General features: G+C 33.9%; 1 protein-coding gene across 4 annotated transcripts in view; it reads right to left on the bottom strand.

Moving 5' to 3' along the window:
• The window catches only part of LAMA3 (laminin subunit alpha 3), a 123,486-nt gene that overhangs the window by 88,640 nt on the left and 14,037 nt on the right, over positions 1-20,809 (bottom strand). For all 4 annotated transcript variants that reach the window (XM_039328618.1, XM_039328619.1, XM_039328620.1 and 1 more), the window contains exons 3-16: positions 18,540-18,657; positions 17,820-17,938; positions 16,082-16,252; positions 13,529-13,626; positions 12,638-12,753; positions 12,102-12,220; positions 10,145-10,235; positions 8,949-9,080; positions 7,196-7,243; positions 4,677-4,814; positions 4,263-4,309; positions 2,776-2,875; positions 1,808-1,860; positions 261-366 (exon numbers count right to left, since the gene is read on the bottom strand). In XM_039328618.1, the coding sequence (XP_039184552.1) occupies positions 261-366; positions 1,808-1,860; positions 2,776-2,875; positions 4,263-4,309; positions 4,677-4,814; positions 7,196-7,243; positions 8,949-9,080; positions 10,145-10,235; positions 12,102-12,220; positions 12,638-12,753; positions 13,529-13,626; positions 16,082-16,252; positions 17,820-17,938; positions 18,540-18,657 (1,456 nt within the window). The remainder of the gene's footprint in view (positions 1-260; positions 367-1,807; positions 1,861-2,775; positions 2,876-4,262; positions 4,310-4,676; positions 4,815-7,195; positions 7,244-8,948; positions 9,081-10,144; positions 10,236-12,101; positions 12,221-12,637; positions 12,754-13,528; positions 13,627-16,081; positions 16,253-17,819; positions 17,939-18,539; positions 18,658-20,809) is intronic.

Raw genomic sequence — 20,809 nt, 5'->3', positions numbered from 1 at the left:
ATGAATGGTAGCTGTGTTTACTGCTTGTTCCATCTTGCCCTTACCTCTCTTGAAATATCTATTCACTACCATAACTGAAGTTTATTAAGGCAGATGTAACCTCCTAAGTTTTACATAGAAGGCTCAAAATTGCATACTTATAAGAAGCATTCCAAAATGTTCGTCAACAAAGCTGTTATATAGCAATAATATACAAAAACAATCTTTTCAGAAATGTATTATCCTGTATCAAATTTTGCTCTTAAAAAGCCATACTGTACCTTGACATCCAAAATAATTCTTGGTTTCCAGGCCATAATAACCAGCTTCACAAGTATCACAAGGGCCTCCACAAACATTAGGTTTACAGTAACATTCACCACCCAACTATAACAGGAGAGTTGGAAGGAAAAAACAAAGGCAATTTCAACCTTTCCATTGATACCAACAGTAGCAGAGAAGAAAACTTTGGACATTATGTGGCAAATGGGCATACAGTCACAAACAGCATATTTTATTGGATTGCTTCCTTAGAAATGCACAAGTGTTAAGTCTTCCCACAATTTAGAAAACAATTTCCAGGTAGTAGAACAGACTGAAAACATCTTGTAATCTGTCATATTTCAACCAACTTTCAACTGCAGACACTCTTATAAGGTGAAATATATCAGAAATTGTCCTGAGAACATCAGAACATATGCTCACATTTCTGTTAAGCTCATTTTTCCACAAATTTCAGGAGTTACAATCTGAGAGTCTTCCACTAGTGATCCTTCCTAATGAATTATGAAGGAAGATCTTTTTCATTACTAATAAGAGTGAGAAAATATTTATGGAGTACTGAACTTGACAAATCATCTACAACTTGAAATGCAGTAACTTACATTATTTTTAACACAGGAGGTTGTTTTTAGTGTTCTCCAGAACATTTACTGTATGATAAAGAAATTAAAAAGCAGAGGCAAAAATAAAGTTAAGCAAAATATTAAACTGTATCACGAATTTTAAGAGTGTCTGTGTCTATGGACAGACTATGTTTAAAAGATGTTACAGAAGAGCAACATGCACTAACTGACAAGATTGAAACTGAGTTGAAAATTGATTTACAAATGACAGGCTACAAGAATGACATTAATACAATATTATGCTGAACATGTAAAACCTGCTAATGTCTTAATAATTAAAAAGGGATATACAAATAAGAAATCAAGACTATGACCTGGATAATTTTCATAACTTGGGTTTACAAAAAAGGCTTGTTAAAGTTTTGAACAATTTTGTGAGAAGGAACAAAGAAGAGAAGAAACATAATTCCAGTACACAAATTGAAGGAAGTAAAGATCAAGGTTGTTAAAAATAAATGGAATGAATATGACGTTGGTTTATTTTATCAAGGTTAAAATGAATATGTTGTTATATCTGGTAACCTTAATGACTTTTGCTGATCATGACTGAACAACAAGACTTTAAGGATTTGTTCTGGATAACGGATAGGATATGGGAAGAAGATTTGTTGTATTATAAGAGAAAGTAATAAGTCATTAAAATTGTTTATACTAGTTCTGATGAAGGGGGAAGTCATTTATTTACATATTCCCATTTTTTTCTTCACTATAATATTTTTTCTTTCTTTTTTTGGAATTTCTATTTTTTTTCTTTTTATTCTTCTATTTTGTTTAATTTGTATTCATTTTCACTGTTGTAATTTTAATCTTTAATAAAAAAATTATAAAATAAATTTGTATTTTTTTATTTCATAAAAAGACTTCTGTAATTTTTAATGTAAACAGAATGTAAATAAACTGTTAGTAAATAAAATGCTTTTTACCTGCTGACATTCTCTAATTCCACTTAGTACTCCAGCTGTATCACATTGGCAGTCTGCAAAAGGAAACAAAGCTATCTGAATGAGAAATTCATTATAATACTGGAGTTCACTAATCAAATGACAAATCCTTAACATTTTGGTTCTGGTGGTTTTGTACAACTGATAGACAGACTTGACTTTCTTTACATAATACTAAAAAAAAAAAAAAAATACCAGCAATGATGCACAGAGCACACTAGATTTCCAGTTCTCCAAACCCCTACTTTCAAGCACAATGTTAAAAATCATGGAGATAAGGAAGCAAGGATCTCAAAAGATTAGAACAGAATAAAAATATTTGAATAAAAATATTAAATGAAAATAGCATTTACTCTTTCAACAATTAACTTCAAGATGGTGGCCATGGAGAAGTACAAAAAATAAACCTGAGATCTGCCCTGCAATTTCCATATTTACTGGGATTCTGAGAGATGCAATCAATTGAACCATAATCTCTCTCTCTCATTTATTCTTGGTCATGCTAAATATCAACTCTTTTTTCTAATGAGTCTGCTGCAAACATTGTTTTCTTTTTCCTAATCAAACTTCTTTGTCCAGCATTGATCATTACATTAATTAATAATATCAGTTCAGTACTAATTTCTATTTTGATTAATGCAAGCACATTGCTGTATAGATGATGTAATTATTTGTGGGAGAAGAAATACAGTACACATCAATTTGCAGCATATTGTATATAATGCATAGTATGCATTTTGTAAAATACATTAGCGTTTTGCCTCATAAACAAAAAAGCAAAAACTCCATGTTACACACTGAAAGGACAAACACTCCTGTCTTTCAGTAGCATGGAACCACAACTCTATTCCTTTCAAGGCTGATGAACAGAAAATAATTTTGGAAAAACTGGAAGGGTCTGAAAATAATAGGAGGAAAATAGACTTGATTTTTATTATATGAACAGTTACCTATACATCCATAAGGATTAGCACTAGCCAGGTTCCAATAAAGTGGCTTACAGATGCTACAGGTTGGGCCTTCTACATTTTGTAGGCACTGACAATAGCCCTAACAATGAAGAGGAAAACAAATTTGTTATTTTAAAAAAACTAAGCATCACACAGGCTAAGGATGCAGATCAATATAGAAAACTGAAATAGGGAACAATTTTACAGGTGTAGAACTGATTTAACAAACAAGCTGTCAATTATATCCACAAGTGAACCTTAGTTCATAACTATTAGACTATACTGACTGTGATATTTACAGGACTCGAAAGGAGAGATGAGGACTTTATATCAAAAAGTGGAAAATCTTACAGCAGAGGCAATCTTAGAAATTATTTTTTAAAAATACCTTACTTAATATAGAACTCTTCCAACAAGGACAAAAGTTTTCCACGTGGCACCAAAAACACTAGTGTGTGCCACAGAGTGTCACATGGGTCCTTGTCCTCTTCATCTTTTCATGTTTTATATAAAAAATAAACATGATTGCAAGAGCAACTCATTTTTTTGTCTGAAGAAAAGCAAGTAGGGTAAAAAGAAGCACTCAAGGCTGATAAAACTGTTTTATGTCTCCCAAGGCAACCATTTTGGGAATGGGCCAATATCCCACACAGCCATTTTGCCAAAGAATCCATAACATTTTTTTGATCTTTCATATGTGATTACTAGCTCAACAAAATTGAAATTCCTAGACATTTCTGAATGTTTAGCCTCTGTTTAAATACTTCTGATGAAAAAGCTTCCTATTATTGCAACAGAATATTTCACTTCCACAATCAAGCATCTCTTATGGTATAGGTAGACCTTGACTTACAACCACCAAAGTTACGAAGGCACTGAAAAAAGTGGCTAATAATTGGTCTTCACACTTACAAACGTTGCAGCATCCCCATGATCACATGATCAAAATTGAGGTGCTTGACAACCAACATGTATTTATGATGGTTGCAGCATCTCGGGATTATGTGATTGCCATTTGTGACCTTTTCCACCAGCTTCCAACAAGCCAAGTTAATGGGTGAGCCAGATATTCTTAAAACCATGATTCATTCAACAACTGCAGCGATTCACTTAAGAAACCATGGCAAAGAAAGTGGTAAACCTGGGCACAACTCACTTAACAACCACTTCTTAGAAATGGAAATTCTAGCCCCAATTGTGGTCATAGACCAAGGACTATCTGTAACAATTTTTTTTCCTAATATTGAAATGAAATAAACTTCCTTACCATTTTCTTCCATTGGATTTATTAATTAGTTCCTTGTGGATGATCTAGACACCTGTAAATGAATTATATTCTCTCTCACAGATTAAACTTCCCCACTTTTCTGACATATCTGACTTCTTTGACTATACATTCAACACTACTTTGATCAGGTTTTTTTTTAACTGCTATCACTTCATGCCACTTATATAATACTCTGCTAATTATATAATATAATACTTACAGAAAAAGAATCTCTGGTTCCAGCAGGATCACATTCATTGATGACTCCTTTTTAACAATTAAAAAAAAAGATAGTATTATTCTCAAAACTTTACTTTTATCAATTTATACAGGAAGTTTAAGTTCAAAGAATTTGACCTTGCTCAACAGTGACTCACGGTTTATCTCCACAGCAGATTTCCTTCAGAATATGAATAATCAGTTATAATCAAAAAAGCATTTCTCTGTGCTGAGTCAGGGCTGGCCAAAATACCCACTCAATTCAAGATGCCAAGCATTTTATCAAAAGCAATCAACTTCTTTGCAAGGTATGTTGGGAGCTAAGCTGATCAAAATCTCCTGATCTCAGACAAATCCATACCAGCTGCTGATTGTACAATGTTTCTATGAGTAAAACTGTCCTTGTAATTCTTACCTTGGCAATGAGGAAAAGTTTTACTTGTTGAGATACATCTGTCACATTGCTGGCCTATGAAACCAGGTCGACAATCACACTGGCCTGTGGTTGGATCGCATGTGTCTTGGTAGGAGCCATACCGTGAACACTGACAAGCTGCAAAAAGATATGAATCTTAGAAAGAATGAAGGAGCCATGTGATGGGTGATATGCTGTCTCCCAATTCTCATTTTTTGATTTACAAATCCCATCTTTCCCAGTTGTCGGCATCTCTGTCTAAAGATTACATAATTCTAATTTCCCATCACCTAAAGGTCAGAATTTGGAAATCATTGCATTAAACCTTTCTCCAGCATGATCAGCAGATTTACAACTGCTCAAGCAAGCTATGACTTCTTCTTTGTGGGATAATGCATTCCACATTTCTCTTTTGGGCACAGGTGTGTAACTTGGTGAGTTCATTTATTGTAATCCCTACCTACACAAGTAAGCTCTTGAAAGAAAGGAAAGCTCTGTTCCTATCATATTAATGTCACCATTGGAAATGCTGGGGTTGAGTTCAAAAGGAAGAAAATCATGCAAATGTGATCAATACTAAGCTGCTTTGCAGGGCTCTGAACTTCTCATTTATCCCAGATGAGAAATGAGACAGTTCAACAATGAAGGGCCATGACAAAGAAACTACATCTGCAAAGAATGACAAAGGAATATTTAATAGCTAAAAAGATTCATGTTCGACATAAAAAAAATTCATATGTGGAGGCAGACAAGAATCAGACAGAATGATGATGGAAAGTGAGTAGGACCAACTAAGGTTCTCCTTTTACCCTATTTGTTTGTAATAACACTATACTAAGCTTATTTTAAGATTGTACTTCAATTTAAATATGCTTTCTATGCAAAATGGCAGGAAATTACCAGACACTTTTCAATAAACAGAGCTAAGCAAAGCAGCTGAACCAGAGAGGATTCCAGGGATCTCAGAAAAGTTTAGATCTATAACTACGGTGCTTCTTCGTACAGAGTAGCCACTTTTGAATGACACTAAATTTATCTCAAGTATTGAGGAAGCTGCATTAGAGTTTAAACTCAGAAAACTAACAATACCTATTAGGAAAAACAAAAAAATTCCAAAAACCAGTAAATCAGCTAAAATTTACTTGTAAATTGAAGTGTCTGAGTGAAAAGGCAGAAAAATAAAGCTGATTGTTTACTCAGCACCTGGGGGATCTTAATAACCATGAATAACTGGCTGTATTTGGACCCAGCATAATTTGGATGGCAAAGACAATTGCCCTAAAGGCCATATGTGTTGTCCATAAACCTTATCTAGAATGCCTAGTTGCATTCTAGATAAGAAAAATAAGAAATTAATTTACCATGGTATTCTGTTTAAATCTTTAATTGCCTTTTGTCTCTCCAAAGCAAAATTCAAAGAAATCAATGAAACCTAATTTCTGTGGGTGAGGGGATTGTTTCCTCCCCTGAAAATATATGCTGAATTTAAAAAAAGGAGTAATATTTTTTCTTTGTATTAATGTTTATATTTTTTAAAAAAACAATTCTTATTTATCTCTGTCATTTGAACCAATGAAATAGGTACCAATATACTACACAAAAAGTTTCTTATGCTTTTTCCTCCCCCCAGGTCCCAGTATATTAATACATGCAGGGTATTTTTTAACTAACTGGAAACTGGGAGACCTCCTGAAACATTCCTATATCTTTTTCTCTGGTGTTTGTTAATTTAGAGACACTGCCCTCCACGTGGGAGACATCTAATGTGAAGCACAGAAAACTGATAATATCAGCATAGCAATTCTATCACCTCCAAGTTTTGATTTAGTCAGCTGGGGTAGTCAACCTTGGCTCTTTTATGACTCGTGGACTTCAATTCCCAGAATTCCTGAGCCAGCTAAGCTGAAGTCCACGAGTTACCCCTGATTTAATGGATAGTTGATTCTGTCTGTAGGTAAAATGTAATTATCTTACCTTTTGATTTAAAAGCTTTTTTTAAAGCACAAATATTTCTGTGTACATAAATAAATGTGCCCCAGTTTTAATTTTAAAAAACAATCTTTTAATTTTTAGAAATTGGAGAACTCTGAATTAGAACAAAATTCAGTTCTCAATATATTATTATGACACCTCAGTGACTGTTGAACATGTGTTCATTTTTAAACTTTATAACCTGCCTTTTCATTTGATGAACGCCATTTATAAATGCTTAAAATATAAAAACAAATCATGACCTACTTCGACAGAAAGAGTAATGGAAATACCCAGTCGCATATCTGTCACAGAGAATACCCTGAAATCCAGTCTGGCATTGATAATGAACCTGTACCGCGATAACAAATATCATTATTGAACATCCCTGAGCCATAACATTGACAGGCTGTATTTAAAAGAAATGAATTAAAAATGTTAACAATAGCCTCGAGTTTCAAGCACAACAGGAGCGGGGGGGGGGAGTCTCCTAGTGATATTGCCCTGCAGTTATCTTTGGCATTTCCCAGAAGAATAGCAAAACTTACGCTGACAATGTGTTCCAAAATATCCTGGTCTGCAACGGCTGCCTAATACTGGAAGAGAGAAGAGCATGACAGTGTAACAGCATTTGCCAAGAATATCTTGATTGAAGTTGCAAGGTTGGGAAAGGTTGATGCTGCCTAGACAAAGCTCTAAATAACTAAGGGAATTACAGAGCAATAATCCAGGTGCAGAAACAGATGTCAAATAGCTTCCAGTTAAAGATTTCCTGTGCTAAGAAGCTTCCTATGCCAGAGGGCCCTGTGATGGATAAACTCTTAATCAGCAAAGGTTGACACCCTCTGCAGGTGTCTGCTGGTGTAGGTGTACAGTACTTACATATGCCTTTTTAAATATATGTCTGTATGATACTCTTTTAAAATTCACATGAAAAGTCCATTCTTCTCAGCTCCTCATTCTGGCTGAGACCACTCCTACTACTTGCCAAAATGAAAAGAATATAGAGAATTAGATAGACTATTTATCCATCTGCTTCTGTTTGGGTCTCCAGAATCTCAGGCAGATTATTTCACATCACTTGCTCCCATGGTAGGTACAGTATTGTAATGGAATAACAGAGGTTCAACCTCTGGAAAGCATTGTATTCTATCATTCAATTACAATATTGAGGGAAAACTAGCACAAGAATGTGAGCATGGCCTTGCTGGATCAGACTCCTGCCCACTTAGCCCAGTAGTCTGTTCTCATAGTTGCCAATCAACTGCATAAGGAAACCCACTAGAGTCCCAACAAATAGCCTTCAGATACCAGCAGACTGCCTTCAAGACTAATAGCCATTGATTTGCATGACTTCCATGAATTGGTCCAACTCTTTTTTGAAGTCAGCTAAACTTCAAAATAAGTAGGATTATTTATTAACACAATTTATACACTGCCCAACTCCCAATGACTATTGCAATATTGTCCAAACTTCACTGCCAACCAATAACTAAGGAAACTCAAAACAACAAGTTCCCAAACTAATTGGAAAACTGACTAGTCCAGGTTATGAAAAAGATTAGATGAACTTATCTTATCCATCTCTTGCTCAATATTCATCTTCTCTTACCTTGATTTATTCTTTCCTTCCAATAAGAATTTTCTCTCTCACAAAGTGAGAAAGAAAGAAGACTGGCTGTTGAAGGATACCCTGTAGTTTTTATGCAGTCATAAAATTTAATAGAATAGAACTTCCTTCTTCCTATTTTTTTCTACCAAGGTAATATATTTCTATTTCAGATCCTCTTTTGTCCCATTTTCTCCATGTTTCAGCTCCTGCAATATCTCCATGTTAGCAAATATCTGCATCTTGATATTTATAGCAAGACTTTGAAACAATTATTCTTCTATTATAATTTTTAGTGACCACATTCCATAAGTGCTATAGTGGCACTAGACTGAAAAACAATTATAGCATTGGAACATCAAACAGAGAAAGAAAAAAATTAGAAGTCAGGGGAGAGCAAATTCATCCAGACAGGAAGTGTGATTAAAAATAGAGTTGCCTGATTCCAATCTAGATAATTAATCTGTCAAAGAGATATAATTCCAGATGCTTGTGGAAGTTCAGCTTTAGCTCATATTTCAGAAAAGACTATTGCATGGCAATAAACTAAAATATTTACCTCCTTGACTTATTTAGAAGCATGACTTAGGAATGCTTAGAGGTAGCATTCTGATAAAAATTAGTATAAGAGAATCTGGAATAAAACAATGGATATTAATTTAGAGATTCACTGGACATGCTGTTACACTCACGGTAACAGAAAGGAAAACTATGGTATCCATCAGCACACCGATCACAGGCTTCACCCTGATAGTTCAGCTTACAATAACAGTGACCTGATCCTTCTTCACAGCCATTGGAATGTTCAGGGCTACACCTGCAGGCTACAGGAAATGACATCATCAAAAGCTTTCTTCAAACACATTTATTTCCTGAAGTTTACTAAGTTTACTGTAATTATAATAACAGGAATTCCTATTGTATACCAAATTGCTACTTTGCTTTGGCAGCAATAGATTTAATAATTATATTACTTTTTATCTTGAAATGCTGTGTGAAGCCTATCACATCAATATCCTTTTTAAGTACAAAAACCTAAGCAATTATTACTTCACAATGGAAATACATTTATTTTGTGTGAAATCAGCTACAACTACATTCTAGAAGGTTAATACAGTGATCTGAATCATTTATCATGTATCACACAGAGTTCAATTTTGTATTCACTCCCATTAGCTCCCATATTTTAAGGATTCTTGTAATGGAATTGTATGACCATACTGTCAATGGAGCCCGTGATACAATGTTTCCCTTTATTTTGGCATTTGTATTCTGCTTCCATGGCAGCTTACCAAAAACCGTTAAAACAAAGTAAAACATTGTTTAAATCATACAAGTGCTCACACAAAGAATGTGCAAAGCAGCAGAACCATAGCAGCAGATTTAATTCCCCCCCCCAAAAAAGCTCTCAGTAAATAAGGAATGGTTTTTAGTTCCTAAAAGAACATGAGATTTGATACTGTACAGGTGAACCTCACTGGACAGTGCACTCTGTAGACAGAATTGTTCTTCAAAAGAACTTCACCTCCTCATGAAGTTCCTTTAAGAATAAAATGGCAGACCATTAAATAATATGACCTCACTTGCAGCACAAATGACCAGATTCAAATTATCCTACTTCAGAGACTGTACATTGTGAGGCATAGGTATATAGCCTTATAGGAGATATATACAATATCAGACAGACTAAAACAGACAAAATGTATAATTATCCAACAGGCTTGGCATTTGCCATCCTAACAGGGAACTTTTCCCATGTGATCTAAAATAAAAAGCATTATTCGTAGTATAAATAAACTTCACATGGTAAAATATATTAAATTATTTTTTCTTATTAAAATATATTGAGGGGAAGGGGCTAGTAAAAATAATAGAAAAATTGACATACGTATACATCCATGCACTGCTGTGATTGGAATACCATATGGACGATAGTAACCCTTCAAACATTTCTCACAATTTATACCAGCTGTATTGTGCTATATGAGATAAAATAAAGGAGAAATTGGCATAAGAGAAATACAATCAGAAGAAGAGATAAACAATTTAAGTTTTGGCAACTTTAAGTTTGTTTTCACAATTAAGAAAAAGGTTGATGTAACAGTACTATGACTTGTGATTTCTGTCAATGTATCAGGAATGCAGGCTGAACCAGGAAATAGTAACTTTAGGTTCATCAGGGATTGGTAATATTTTCTGATGGTGAGTGCCATCACATGATTTTATATAATATCATAGGGCATCAAGTTTAAGGAAAAAGGCAAATAAAATTAAAAATGCTTACATTATCATGAAATATCTGAATTTTCATATGAGATCTCATCAGATTTGGGGCATTTCTATTTTTAATTTTATTGCAGTATGATGATGAGGTTTTGTGGGTGCCACCTGATTGTATTATAGGTATTGCGCTGCCAGCTTCCAAGGTTCAACTATTTATATGGTAAACAAGCAGAATACCATCATGAAACATCTCTTTGAGCAATGTGGTGTTGGTACTTCACAGATAACTGGAATTACCAAGATTAACCACTCAATTTGATCAACTGCAAGGACCATCAAGGAATTGAAGGTGCAACTTTGTCTAACCAATTATAGCTTTTCCTAGCTCTTTCTAATATATGACTTATTTTTTGTGTTTGACTTTTTTTTAATTAAAAAGTTTTATAAAAATTACAATATTAACCCACCCAACCCCCCCTCCTTCCCCCATTTCCCAGAGCTGAATATAGGGTTACAAATATGATAATCATAATCTAACTAACATTACCAACTATATAAATAACCAAATCCATAATGCACTTTAACTCTCCTTTAACATATTGTTTGACTTTTGATTTGTTTCTTGGTATTAATTCTTGTTTCTATTCTTTCTGTTGTTTTCCTAACACAAAATGGATTTCTCTTGTGACTCAAACTTAATATACATGGCCACATATCCAACATAGCATTGATACCGGTATAAAACATAAACTTAAAAATATCAACTGTAATAAATTCAACCTTATATGGAAGATGAATTCAGTTCTAGGCACCCTATTTCAAAAGGGCAGTAACAACTATTCAAGCTCAGAGGAGGACAACCAAGATGGTTAGTAGTCTGGAAAACAAGCCCCATGAGGAACAGTTAAAAGGATCTAGCCTAATGAAAGGACAACTGAAGAGAATTGTAATAGCATTCAAATATCTTAAGGACTGTTATACAGAAATGGGAGTAGACATATTTTCTATTGCCCAAAGGAAAGGGCCAGAACCAGTGGGCTAAAACCTCAAGGAAGGTAGCTCAAACTAGGCATCAGGAGGAATTTTCTACCTGTTAAAGCTGTTAATTGATGGAACAGACTCTACATAATCTTCAAATTCAGACTGTATTGGAGCCTGCCCATTACATTCGTATATCGTAATGGTGGTAACATTTTACAACCTTTTCTACAGTGGTCATTAAGTGAAAACTGCAGTCATTAAGCAAACCAAAGGTTCTTTATAGGGAGGGTTTTGTTGAAAACTGAAAGTGCCAGATTTCAGCAACACCATCATAAAATGTGATCACATGACCATGGGACAGTTGTAAATGCAAATGTGTTGCTGAGCACTTGAAATTCAGTCACATGACTGCAGAGATGGCCCAACCGCTATCTAAACCATGTAATCTTAGATATTGCTCTACTAAGGTAAAATAGTTCAATTCTACAGAATAGTCCTGCATATTTTGCAATCAAAATTGAATAAATCTTTGAGTGAAAGAAAATTACTCTCTTCTCTAGCTCAGAAAAATTGAAGTTCAGCATGCTATTTGCAACGTTCATGTACTTATCAATCTACAAAAGGTGTTACAGGGGGTTTACCTGACAGTCAATGCAGACTCCTCCCCCTTGATACTGTCCATGAAGATTTAAACTTTCTTTACGTCGTTCAACCTCACGATCATAATAGCAGTCAAGGGCGTGGCCATGACAATTGCAGGCTGAAAAAGATGGTGGGTTAAAATTATTTTTAACAAAAAAGAAAGAAAATGAGCAAGGGAACTCTGATTTTTTTAAAAAAAAAATAGCATCACAAATTGCACAGAGAACGTGCAGTGACTTTTTCACAATCAGCAGAAGGCAGATAATATGTGCTCAGCTTGAAACAAGAAGCATTCCCACCTACCAACTTTAATCAAGTTGGCTTGACACAAGAGATTTAAAAAGGCCATTTAATTGCTCTACAAAACTGCAGAATCACAGTTCAAATCTAAAGAAATACAGAGCTACTATGGGATTCATATATGTTTGTATTACTTACCATTTACATAGTTATTAATTATTATTATACAATGTAAACCTTGCAAATGTGACCTGTGTTTACATTAAAGCAACATTTGTCTTTCCGCATGACTTACGTTCACAGAGATTTGGGCTAGTGGCTGTTGCAGGTTGCCAGCTTTTTTGATTATACCCTGGACAGCAATGATCACAGGTTTCCCCACAAGTATTGTGTTGACATTCACATTGGTACCTGTAAGTATTAAGTAATTCTCAGTTAAATTTCCCCTGTTGCACTTTTCATGATTTTTGTTGTACTTTACAACCTTTTTTGCAGCGGTTGTACAATTTGAATATGTATGTGTATTCTCTGTATACAATTCTGTCTACAGAGTGCACTGTCCAATGAGGTTCACCTATACAGTATCAAATCTCATGTTCTTTTTGGAACTAAAGACTTTTCCTTACTTACTGAGACCTTTTTTAAAAAAATCTCATTCTACTGCTGTGGTTCTGCTGCTTTGCACATTCTTTGTATGTGCACTTGTATGATTCATATTTTATTTTTTTATGAGATGCTTTTTAAAAATAATATAATTTATAGATTATGTCTTAAACCAGGTCTATCCAAACTTGTCAACTTTAAGACTTGTGGACTCAGCACCCAGAATTCCCCAGTCAGCTATGCAGGCTGGGGAATTCTGGGAGTTGAAATCCACAAGTCCTAAAGTTGACATGTTTGGAGACCCTTGTCCTAATCCAATGATAATACAAATTCAAATGTTAACATATTTGTTTATGAAATGTATATCCCACGTTTGTATGTAAAAGTCCATACAGGAAACTAATAGCTTTTTCAAACCAAACTCATTCTATCATAGCCATGGGGATGGATGAATGAATAACCTTTACCATTATCTGAGATTTTGGGGCAAGGAGAGTTCCTAAATCACCCCCATCATTTTATAAACATAAACTAAAATCATTTGTAAGAACTGTTCTTTTGATTGCACTGTTGGTTACTTTACCTGTAGGAATCTGGGTCAGTTTTCGCAGCACACACATCAGCATGTCCATGGCAAACACACTGTCCACCAATGCTGATGTCTTTTATACTATAGTAGTACTAGATAACAGAAGAAATAAGATTTGTAGAAAAATAACAGAAGCAATCTATTTTCAAAAAGTTAGATACTTTTATGGATGCAAATTGGATACTAATTATTTGTTATGAATTATAGATTTAGCCCAAGTATATTCTCCAAACATGTATTACTTAATGTAAATCATTAGAAAGAGACTGGTAGCAACTTTCCATAAGAGCAAAAGCCTTTTAGTAACATTTGTTAATCAGAAGAGATGTTACCAGACTTCTGGTTTTTTTGCCTCTTGGCTATAATGGCTTTCCTACTACAATGCTAATAAATCATGCATTTGTTTTGTTTTCTACACTTTCTATATTTTAATGTTTTTTCACAGATGAAAGAGACAAAAAACAAGAAACAGTGGAAGGAAAGGAAGGGAATTGTATTAATACTGATAATAAACAGGTAAAGAGATAAAAAGCTGTACCTACGGGAAAGAAAAAAAAGACATGTTACAGGCTTCCCCACAGAAAAGTTGCAGCAATACAAGACTACAGGCATGAATGGAAGGCTGAAATCTAACTAAAATATCAGGTTGGGTATAAATCATCATGGAAAAAAATCTATTGGTGTGGTTGCCAAAAGTGAACAATAACTTGATGGCACATCAGTCCTTAGAACAAACTCTATTATATTACAGATCTATAGAAGACTAAGGGGGAATATTTAAAAAATCATTTTCCCTTCATTATTCTTTTAATAATCAGTATAATGTCCTTTACACTATTAATTCAAACACTTGGTCTTTCTTCAATATTATTTAACCAATTCTTTTCCGTTACTGTTTCTAGAGATGCTTTGAGCTAAATTAAAATCAAGGCTTCAAGCTTATAAAAATTCACATTGGAACAAATTTTCCTGAATTAAGTGGAATTTGTGAATAGATTAATAAAGAGTGGCACTGAATTCCTATATGCTACAATTTGAATCAGACTCATTGGACCCAAATAATTCCAAGTAAATTAGTACATTCACTCATTTATTCAGAGTAAATACACATCGGATTAGGTTAGAAGTCATTAGTAATCAAAATGGTACTCAAAGAATTAACAGTTTATTATTTTGCTACTACTCCCTACCATCAGGTTATTTGATGATAAAGTTATATCCTGTCTGGGCTGACTCACTGAAAATGTCAATACGAATGATATATATGTATATATAAGAAAGAGAGATATTCTTTACCCTACCAGCAATGTACTGATGCCTAGTTCAAGAAGGTGAAAATGAACCAAATTTGCTGCTTTACTCAGTGACCAGAAAAAGAAAAATGGATTATCTTAAAAATTCTATTTGTATCTATATCTATAAATCTGGTTTATATATTCCTCATTATATAAAAAATGCTTCATATTTTCTAATAGTTCTATCATGTTGGATTGTGAAGCAAATTTTCTTCTTAGATCACTTGCCTGCATTTTATTCTGTCCCTGAAAAATATTGAAAATATGCATCACATCTTTGCTAGCAAAAAAAAGTAGCTTTAAACAAAATACATATCCTTCAAGAAAAAGGAAATCTGAGTTATGTTTTGCCTCCAGGATTCATGTTTCTTTAAGAATGTCCAAAATAGGGACTTTCCAATTTTCAGGGGATCACAGCACAGTTATAAAAACTTTGCAACTAACGGCTGGCTAACTCTACCCTGATACCACTTTTACCAGTATCCATGTAGACTTCTGTGGAGAGAAGCAGTTCATTAGATATGAATGCTTAATGATACAGCAATCTTCTTTCTGTCTATAAAATATATTTGCTTTAACATCCTCTTTCTTACTAAACAATTCCAATTGTCACAAAAATGCACTAATGAAATGAAATACTATTCTCTTAAATCAATGCAGGTCTTCTGCATTAACAGTCTGCAGGAATTTAATCATAATATATTCAAGAGGAAAATTGTGGTTTAGGGGGCATAAAGAAACAAGCTTTTAGGTTGCAAAGGTAAATTTATCCATGTACAGAAATTAACCATATTTTAGTGACAGATAAAAAGCCTATTTGAATAACTATGTTGCTGAAGTGGTGATGTTTCCAAATACAAATATTGTACCTTCCTTTGCCATCTGAGTTTTTTTAGAAAGGCTCTCAGGTACAAGAAATGTGCATACAACCACTTTGCCTAGCATTCTGTAAAGGTTTTCCTGGTTTAGACAGAGCTAAACTCAATGGACAATATTCTTACTCAATAAAAAAAATTACCCACATATGAGAACATGCAAACAGAAAGGGTTTTCAGTTTGTTGCTCTTGCTATCTATCTGAATTTCAAGCAATAGACCACAACATAATGTATAATATGGAAAATTTACATAGAATGTTATACCCTAAATTATCAATAATAAGTACAAGCTGGTTAAAAATTGGTCAAAGGTTTTGTAGAATAATGCCATTATTATCTATTGGATTTCCTCTGTCAAAAAGAACAAGAACTCACTCTGCGTGTCACAGTTGGATCCCGCTGAGCTTTAGAAATCAAGTGTCCAAGTAGAGTGTTGGTTCTGAGGAAATGTAAACGAATATTTGTGGCTTTAGTAAACTCTCCAAGTATGGAAGAAGGGCTGAAATAATTTGCTCCTGGACGGCCATTTACCAAGGATATCACAATCTGATTCAAAAAAGAGAGATGGATAAATCAATAGCATCTGCTTTACTCTCAATGTTTTTAAAAATTATAAGAATACATCTATAAATGATTATAACATTCATCTTTATGTTTTAATCTTTTTACTGTTGTTGGAAACATTGATTGCTCATCTGTCTAGGATAAAAACTGAATAAATAACATGTTCAAAAGAATTGCAATTTTTACAAATATCACTAATAGATATCTGTACATCACTAGAGGATTGAATACTGTTAACCCTGATCAATGTGTATTTATTTCCTGCTGTAGCATAAACAATCAAGAAATATTGTAAATAAGCAAAAAAAAGGGGTCTTTTAATCAAAGGCTTTTATAGCAACAAGAATATACACAATGTTCTTATGGAACTTCCTCATCAGCAAAAGCAGGTTTAAAGTTCTTTTTAACAAAAGCTCATCTGACTAGGATAAAAATTGAATAAATAACATATTCAAAAGAATTGCAATTTTTACAAATATCACTAATAGATACCTATACATCACTAGAGGATTGAATACTGTTAACCCTGATCAATGTGTATTTATTTCCTGCTGTAGCATAAACAATCAAGAAATATTGTAAATAAGCAAAAAAAGGGGTCTTTTAATCAAAGGCTTTTATAGCAACAAGAACATACACAATATTCTTATGGAACTTCCCCATCAGCAAAAGCAGGTTTAAAGTTCTTTTTAACAAAAGCTCATTGCTAACTCAGAATTCAGTTCATGGAACAACTCTATTTTATGAACAAACTGGAAACTTTATTCAAAGCAGTAAAAATTTATTGGTTTAACAAAATTGACTTTTATGGGAAACAAGTCTATCTTTATTTTGATGGTCCTAATTCCAAACTAGGGTATTTGTTTCATCTCTCTTTGGTTGTTATATAAAAACAACTGTGCATAAAAAAGAAAATAATAGCCTCAAAATGACCAGAAAAAGGTGGTCACACAATAAAGCAATGAATGGTCAGTAGTGTAACTTAGAATAAACTGAGCAGCTTTTCTCAACCTTGGCAACTTTAAGATGCGCGGAGGTCAACTTTCAGAATTCCACAGCCAGCCATGCTATGGGATGTGGGAATTCTGGGAGCTCACAAATATCTTAACATCTTAAAGGTTGAGAAACATTGGACTAGAGCAGGGGGGTCTTCAAACTTGGCCCTTTTATGACTTGTGGACTTCAACTCCCAGAATTCCTCAGCCAGGCATGCTGGTTGAGGAATTCTGGAAGTTGAAGTCCACAAGTCATAAAAGGGCCAAATTTGAAGACTCCTGGACTAGAGAAACAAGAAGGGATATCTGGAAGAAGGAGGTTGTCATCAAAGTGGGTTTTTCTTTAAATCGGTTATTACTGAATCCAATTCACAATAAAGTAGGAAAGGAGGATAATCTGAAGTAAGGCAGCAAATGTGACCATAAATTTGAGGAGGAATATTCACTGATAATTGCAAACCAAGTTCCTAGAATTTATGATTCTAGAAGTACTGAAAGAATACATGCAATAACATTTGAACAAAGCATTTAGAACATGGATGTCTTCAGCTTACCTCTCCATTTTCTAAAGGCACTATCCGAGAATATTCTGTTGTGCAAATGACATCATTATCCTTTTTGAGAGGACTATTAGCTTCTTTTCTGAAACGTTCCCAACAGTCTGCCTTAGAATCTAATTTTTTAAAAAAGAAAGTCACTTTTAGTTCAGTCTCTGATATGTTTTAATTGTGTCTCCTAGTCTCGATACTAACACTTATAAGTAAGACAAATGATATCATCAAAGCACAAGAGTTCATGCTGAAGCAGCTTTGGTGTTTTCAAGTCCTGCTCCTTGCCCTTCAGTTTTCCAAAGTTGATGGACATTCTCGCAAAGCTGTATCAAAGTATTCTTGGCTCACTAAAATATTAATGTTTAATGAATCTGAATCAGGGAACAGAATGAAACAAAAGGAAGGTAAACAGTAATCTACATAGAAGTAGCAGAACCTCCACATCAGTTCTGAAAAGAATAAAGCCACCTTATGAATTCTTTTAAACAGTAATAAACATTTTGGGTCACCATAGGCATGAACCAGAACATATCTTGGTCTCACTACTATTACCTGGCTTTATTGTTTACCTTAACTATGAATCAGGGAACAGCATTTTAGACTCATTCTGTGTACAATTCAACATGACTAACTCTATAAAATTCAATTAGCTTGAATTCATTTCTTTTCTTTTAAGAAAAAAAGTACTATAAACACTGAAAGAGCTCTGTGGTTGATACTCACAAGCAAAATATTGCCATGGTGTATATGTTCTTCCAAAGTCTATTGATCTCTCTAATACCCACAAATCTGGACGAGGAGAATTTGCAAATTTGATAAGGACATAAGCCACATGGAACAACTGGTAATAAAATATATAAAGGAACATTAGAATATATCTGACAGCATTATGATACTATAAAGTAGAATGAGTAAGCTAAGTTTTTTTATTGGTAGTGAGCTGGCATCCATTTCTAGGTATCGTATGTACTTTTAGAGGAACCATTAGCATAAGATTAATACTGCCCTGGGCCTTTGGTTAGAAGGCAGTATTGCAGGCTAACTCTGCCCACAGCCTGGAGTTTGATCCTGATAGGCTTGAAGTTGATATAGCCTTTCATCCTTCTGAGGTTAGTAAAATTAGTACCCAGATTGTTGGGAGTAATATGCTGATATTGTAAATTGTTCAGAGAGTTCTGTAAAGCACTACCAAGCAGTATATGTCTAAGTGCTATTGCTATTGCTGTTTGATGTTATGTATGAATTAGCTAGTGATCATTTGATATTTACTATCTTAAGGGTTGAAAACAATGATTACATTAGACATGAGAAATACCTTTGAGGGCAACCTCAAGAGATTTTCAAAAATTATTAGCAAATTAAAAACTAGTGTTTGACAACAGAGAAAAGTTATACATGAGTACATGAATATGTTATATGTTAACTAAATTAAATTATAATTACATTTAACTATAAATAGGATGAATTTAAATTTCATTTTATTTCTGATGTGAACCATCCATTTCTTTTTTATTTACAGTGTGCAAATCAAAGGTTAGCTATGGGCCTTTGTTCCTAAAACGCTGTGCTTTTCTATTTATCAATATAGTTCAAGGTTCCTCTAGTCAGACTTCATTGAACAGACTAAAAAAACAAAGAATTTCAGAGAAAATAATGTTACTGTTGGATAATTCAATAGAAAGGAATGTATGTGGACTTTGTCAATAGGACAGTTGCCCTGGGGGAAGTATACAGAGACCGTACCATCCAAAGTACAGTTTAATATCTGAAAGAATTGATGAATCAAGCATACTCATTCAAGACTTGTCATTAAAATATCATCCCATTTTACAATATTTTGAATTTCTCAACTTAAAATTCCTTTTACTAGATCATTGAGATTCAGCTGAACAAAAATTATGTGGGCAAACAAAGAACTGACAAGAAAGGTGATGTGGATTCATATGACTATTTTATTGCCTCAGAATCTCAGACTCTTTTTTTTAAAAAAAAAAGAAAAACCCTCAGGAAGCATGTTTTGCATGCCAAAGCTCTCAAGTTCAAACCCTGGCAAGAAGGAATAGCTAACAGATATGTGAAAACTCTTTCTTGGCTTGATGCTTGGAGAACCACTGCCAGTCAAAACAGGTGGTTGTGTGATTTAAATGGTTGCATAGTTTAATCTAGTATGAGAAAAATGCCATAAATGTGTAAGATTATTTATGCTAAAGCAGAGCAAAGAACTCCTTAACTTGGCTAGTAGGCTTCTATTGTATCTCCACAGTGGACTATCTCTGCCTATAGGAAATCCATAAGCAGGTCATAAATGCACCTGTTTCCCAGCATACGACATTGAAAAGCATACTGGTTTTCATATGGGAAGTAACCACTGAGAGTTTTGTCTACCATTAATGTTTAAAAGCCACTATATTTATTTTAGTAACTGTGCCTTTGGTTTCTCAGGTGATTGGTTAAAAAATGTAATTGATTTTACATGAATTCATGTAATAGTTTAAGCACTTTAGTTTTACTTTAGATTTGATCTTTTTTTAAATTATTCTACTTTTATCCAACAATTGTATTTTTATTACCCTCTTAATTATCATTAGTAGGAAAACCTGAAACAGCAGTGTAAGCAATCTACAATATCATCACAGTATGGTTAGCCTTCTCTAACTTTGTTACTTTAAGGATATTGTACTACAACTTTACTGATTGACATCTAATCTGAGGAGCGGCCAAGCTAGCTGCAATGATGGAGACTGAAATTCACACATTTGGATACCTGACAGGGACCCACATTAGTGAGTCTGCTCTATATTATTTATTCTATAATGTACCCACTGCTGATGATGAGTCAAAATTGGATAAATATTTTTAGCGTTTAAGGATATGTTTATAAATCTGCAATTCACTCAACTATAACTTGCTTAAATATAGATTATACAATAAAATAACATTGTCTGAGTTTTCACAATATACTAATTATATTAAGATGTAACATGTTGCACAAC

The sequence above is a fragment of the Crotalus tigris genome, unplaced genomic scaffold (assembly GCF_016545835.1).
Source record: "Crotalus tigris isolate CLP2741 ecotype Arizona unplaced genomic scaffold, ASM1654583v1 scf7180000024382.2542628, whole genome shotgun sequence".
NCBI lineage: Eukaryota > Metazoa > Chordata > Lepidosauria > Squamata > Viperidae > Crotalus > Crotalus tigris.
Note: the sequence above shows the minus strand (reverse complement) of the source record. Positions and strands in the feature narration are given on the sequence as shown.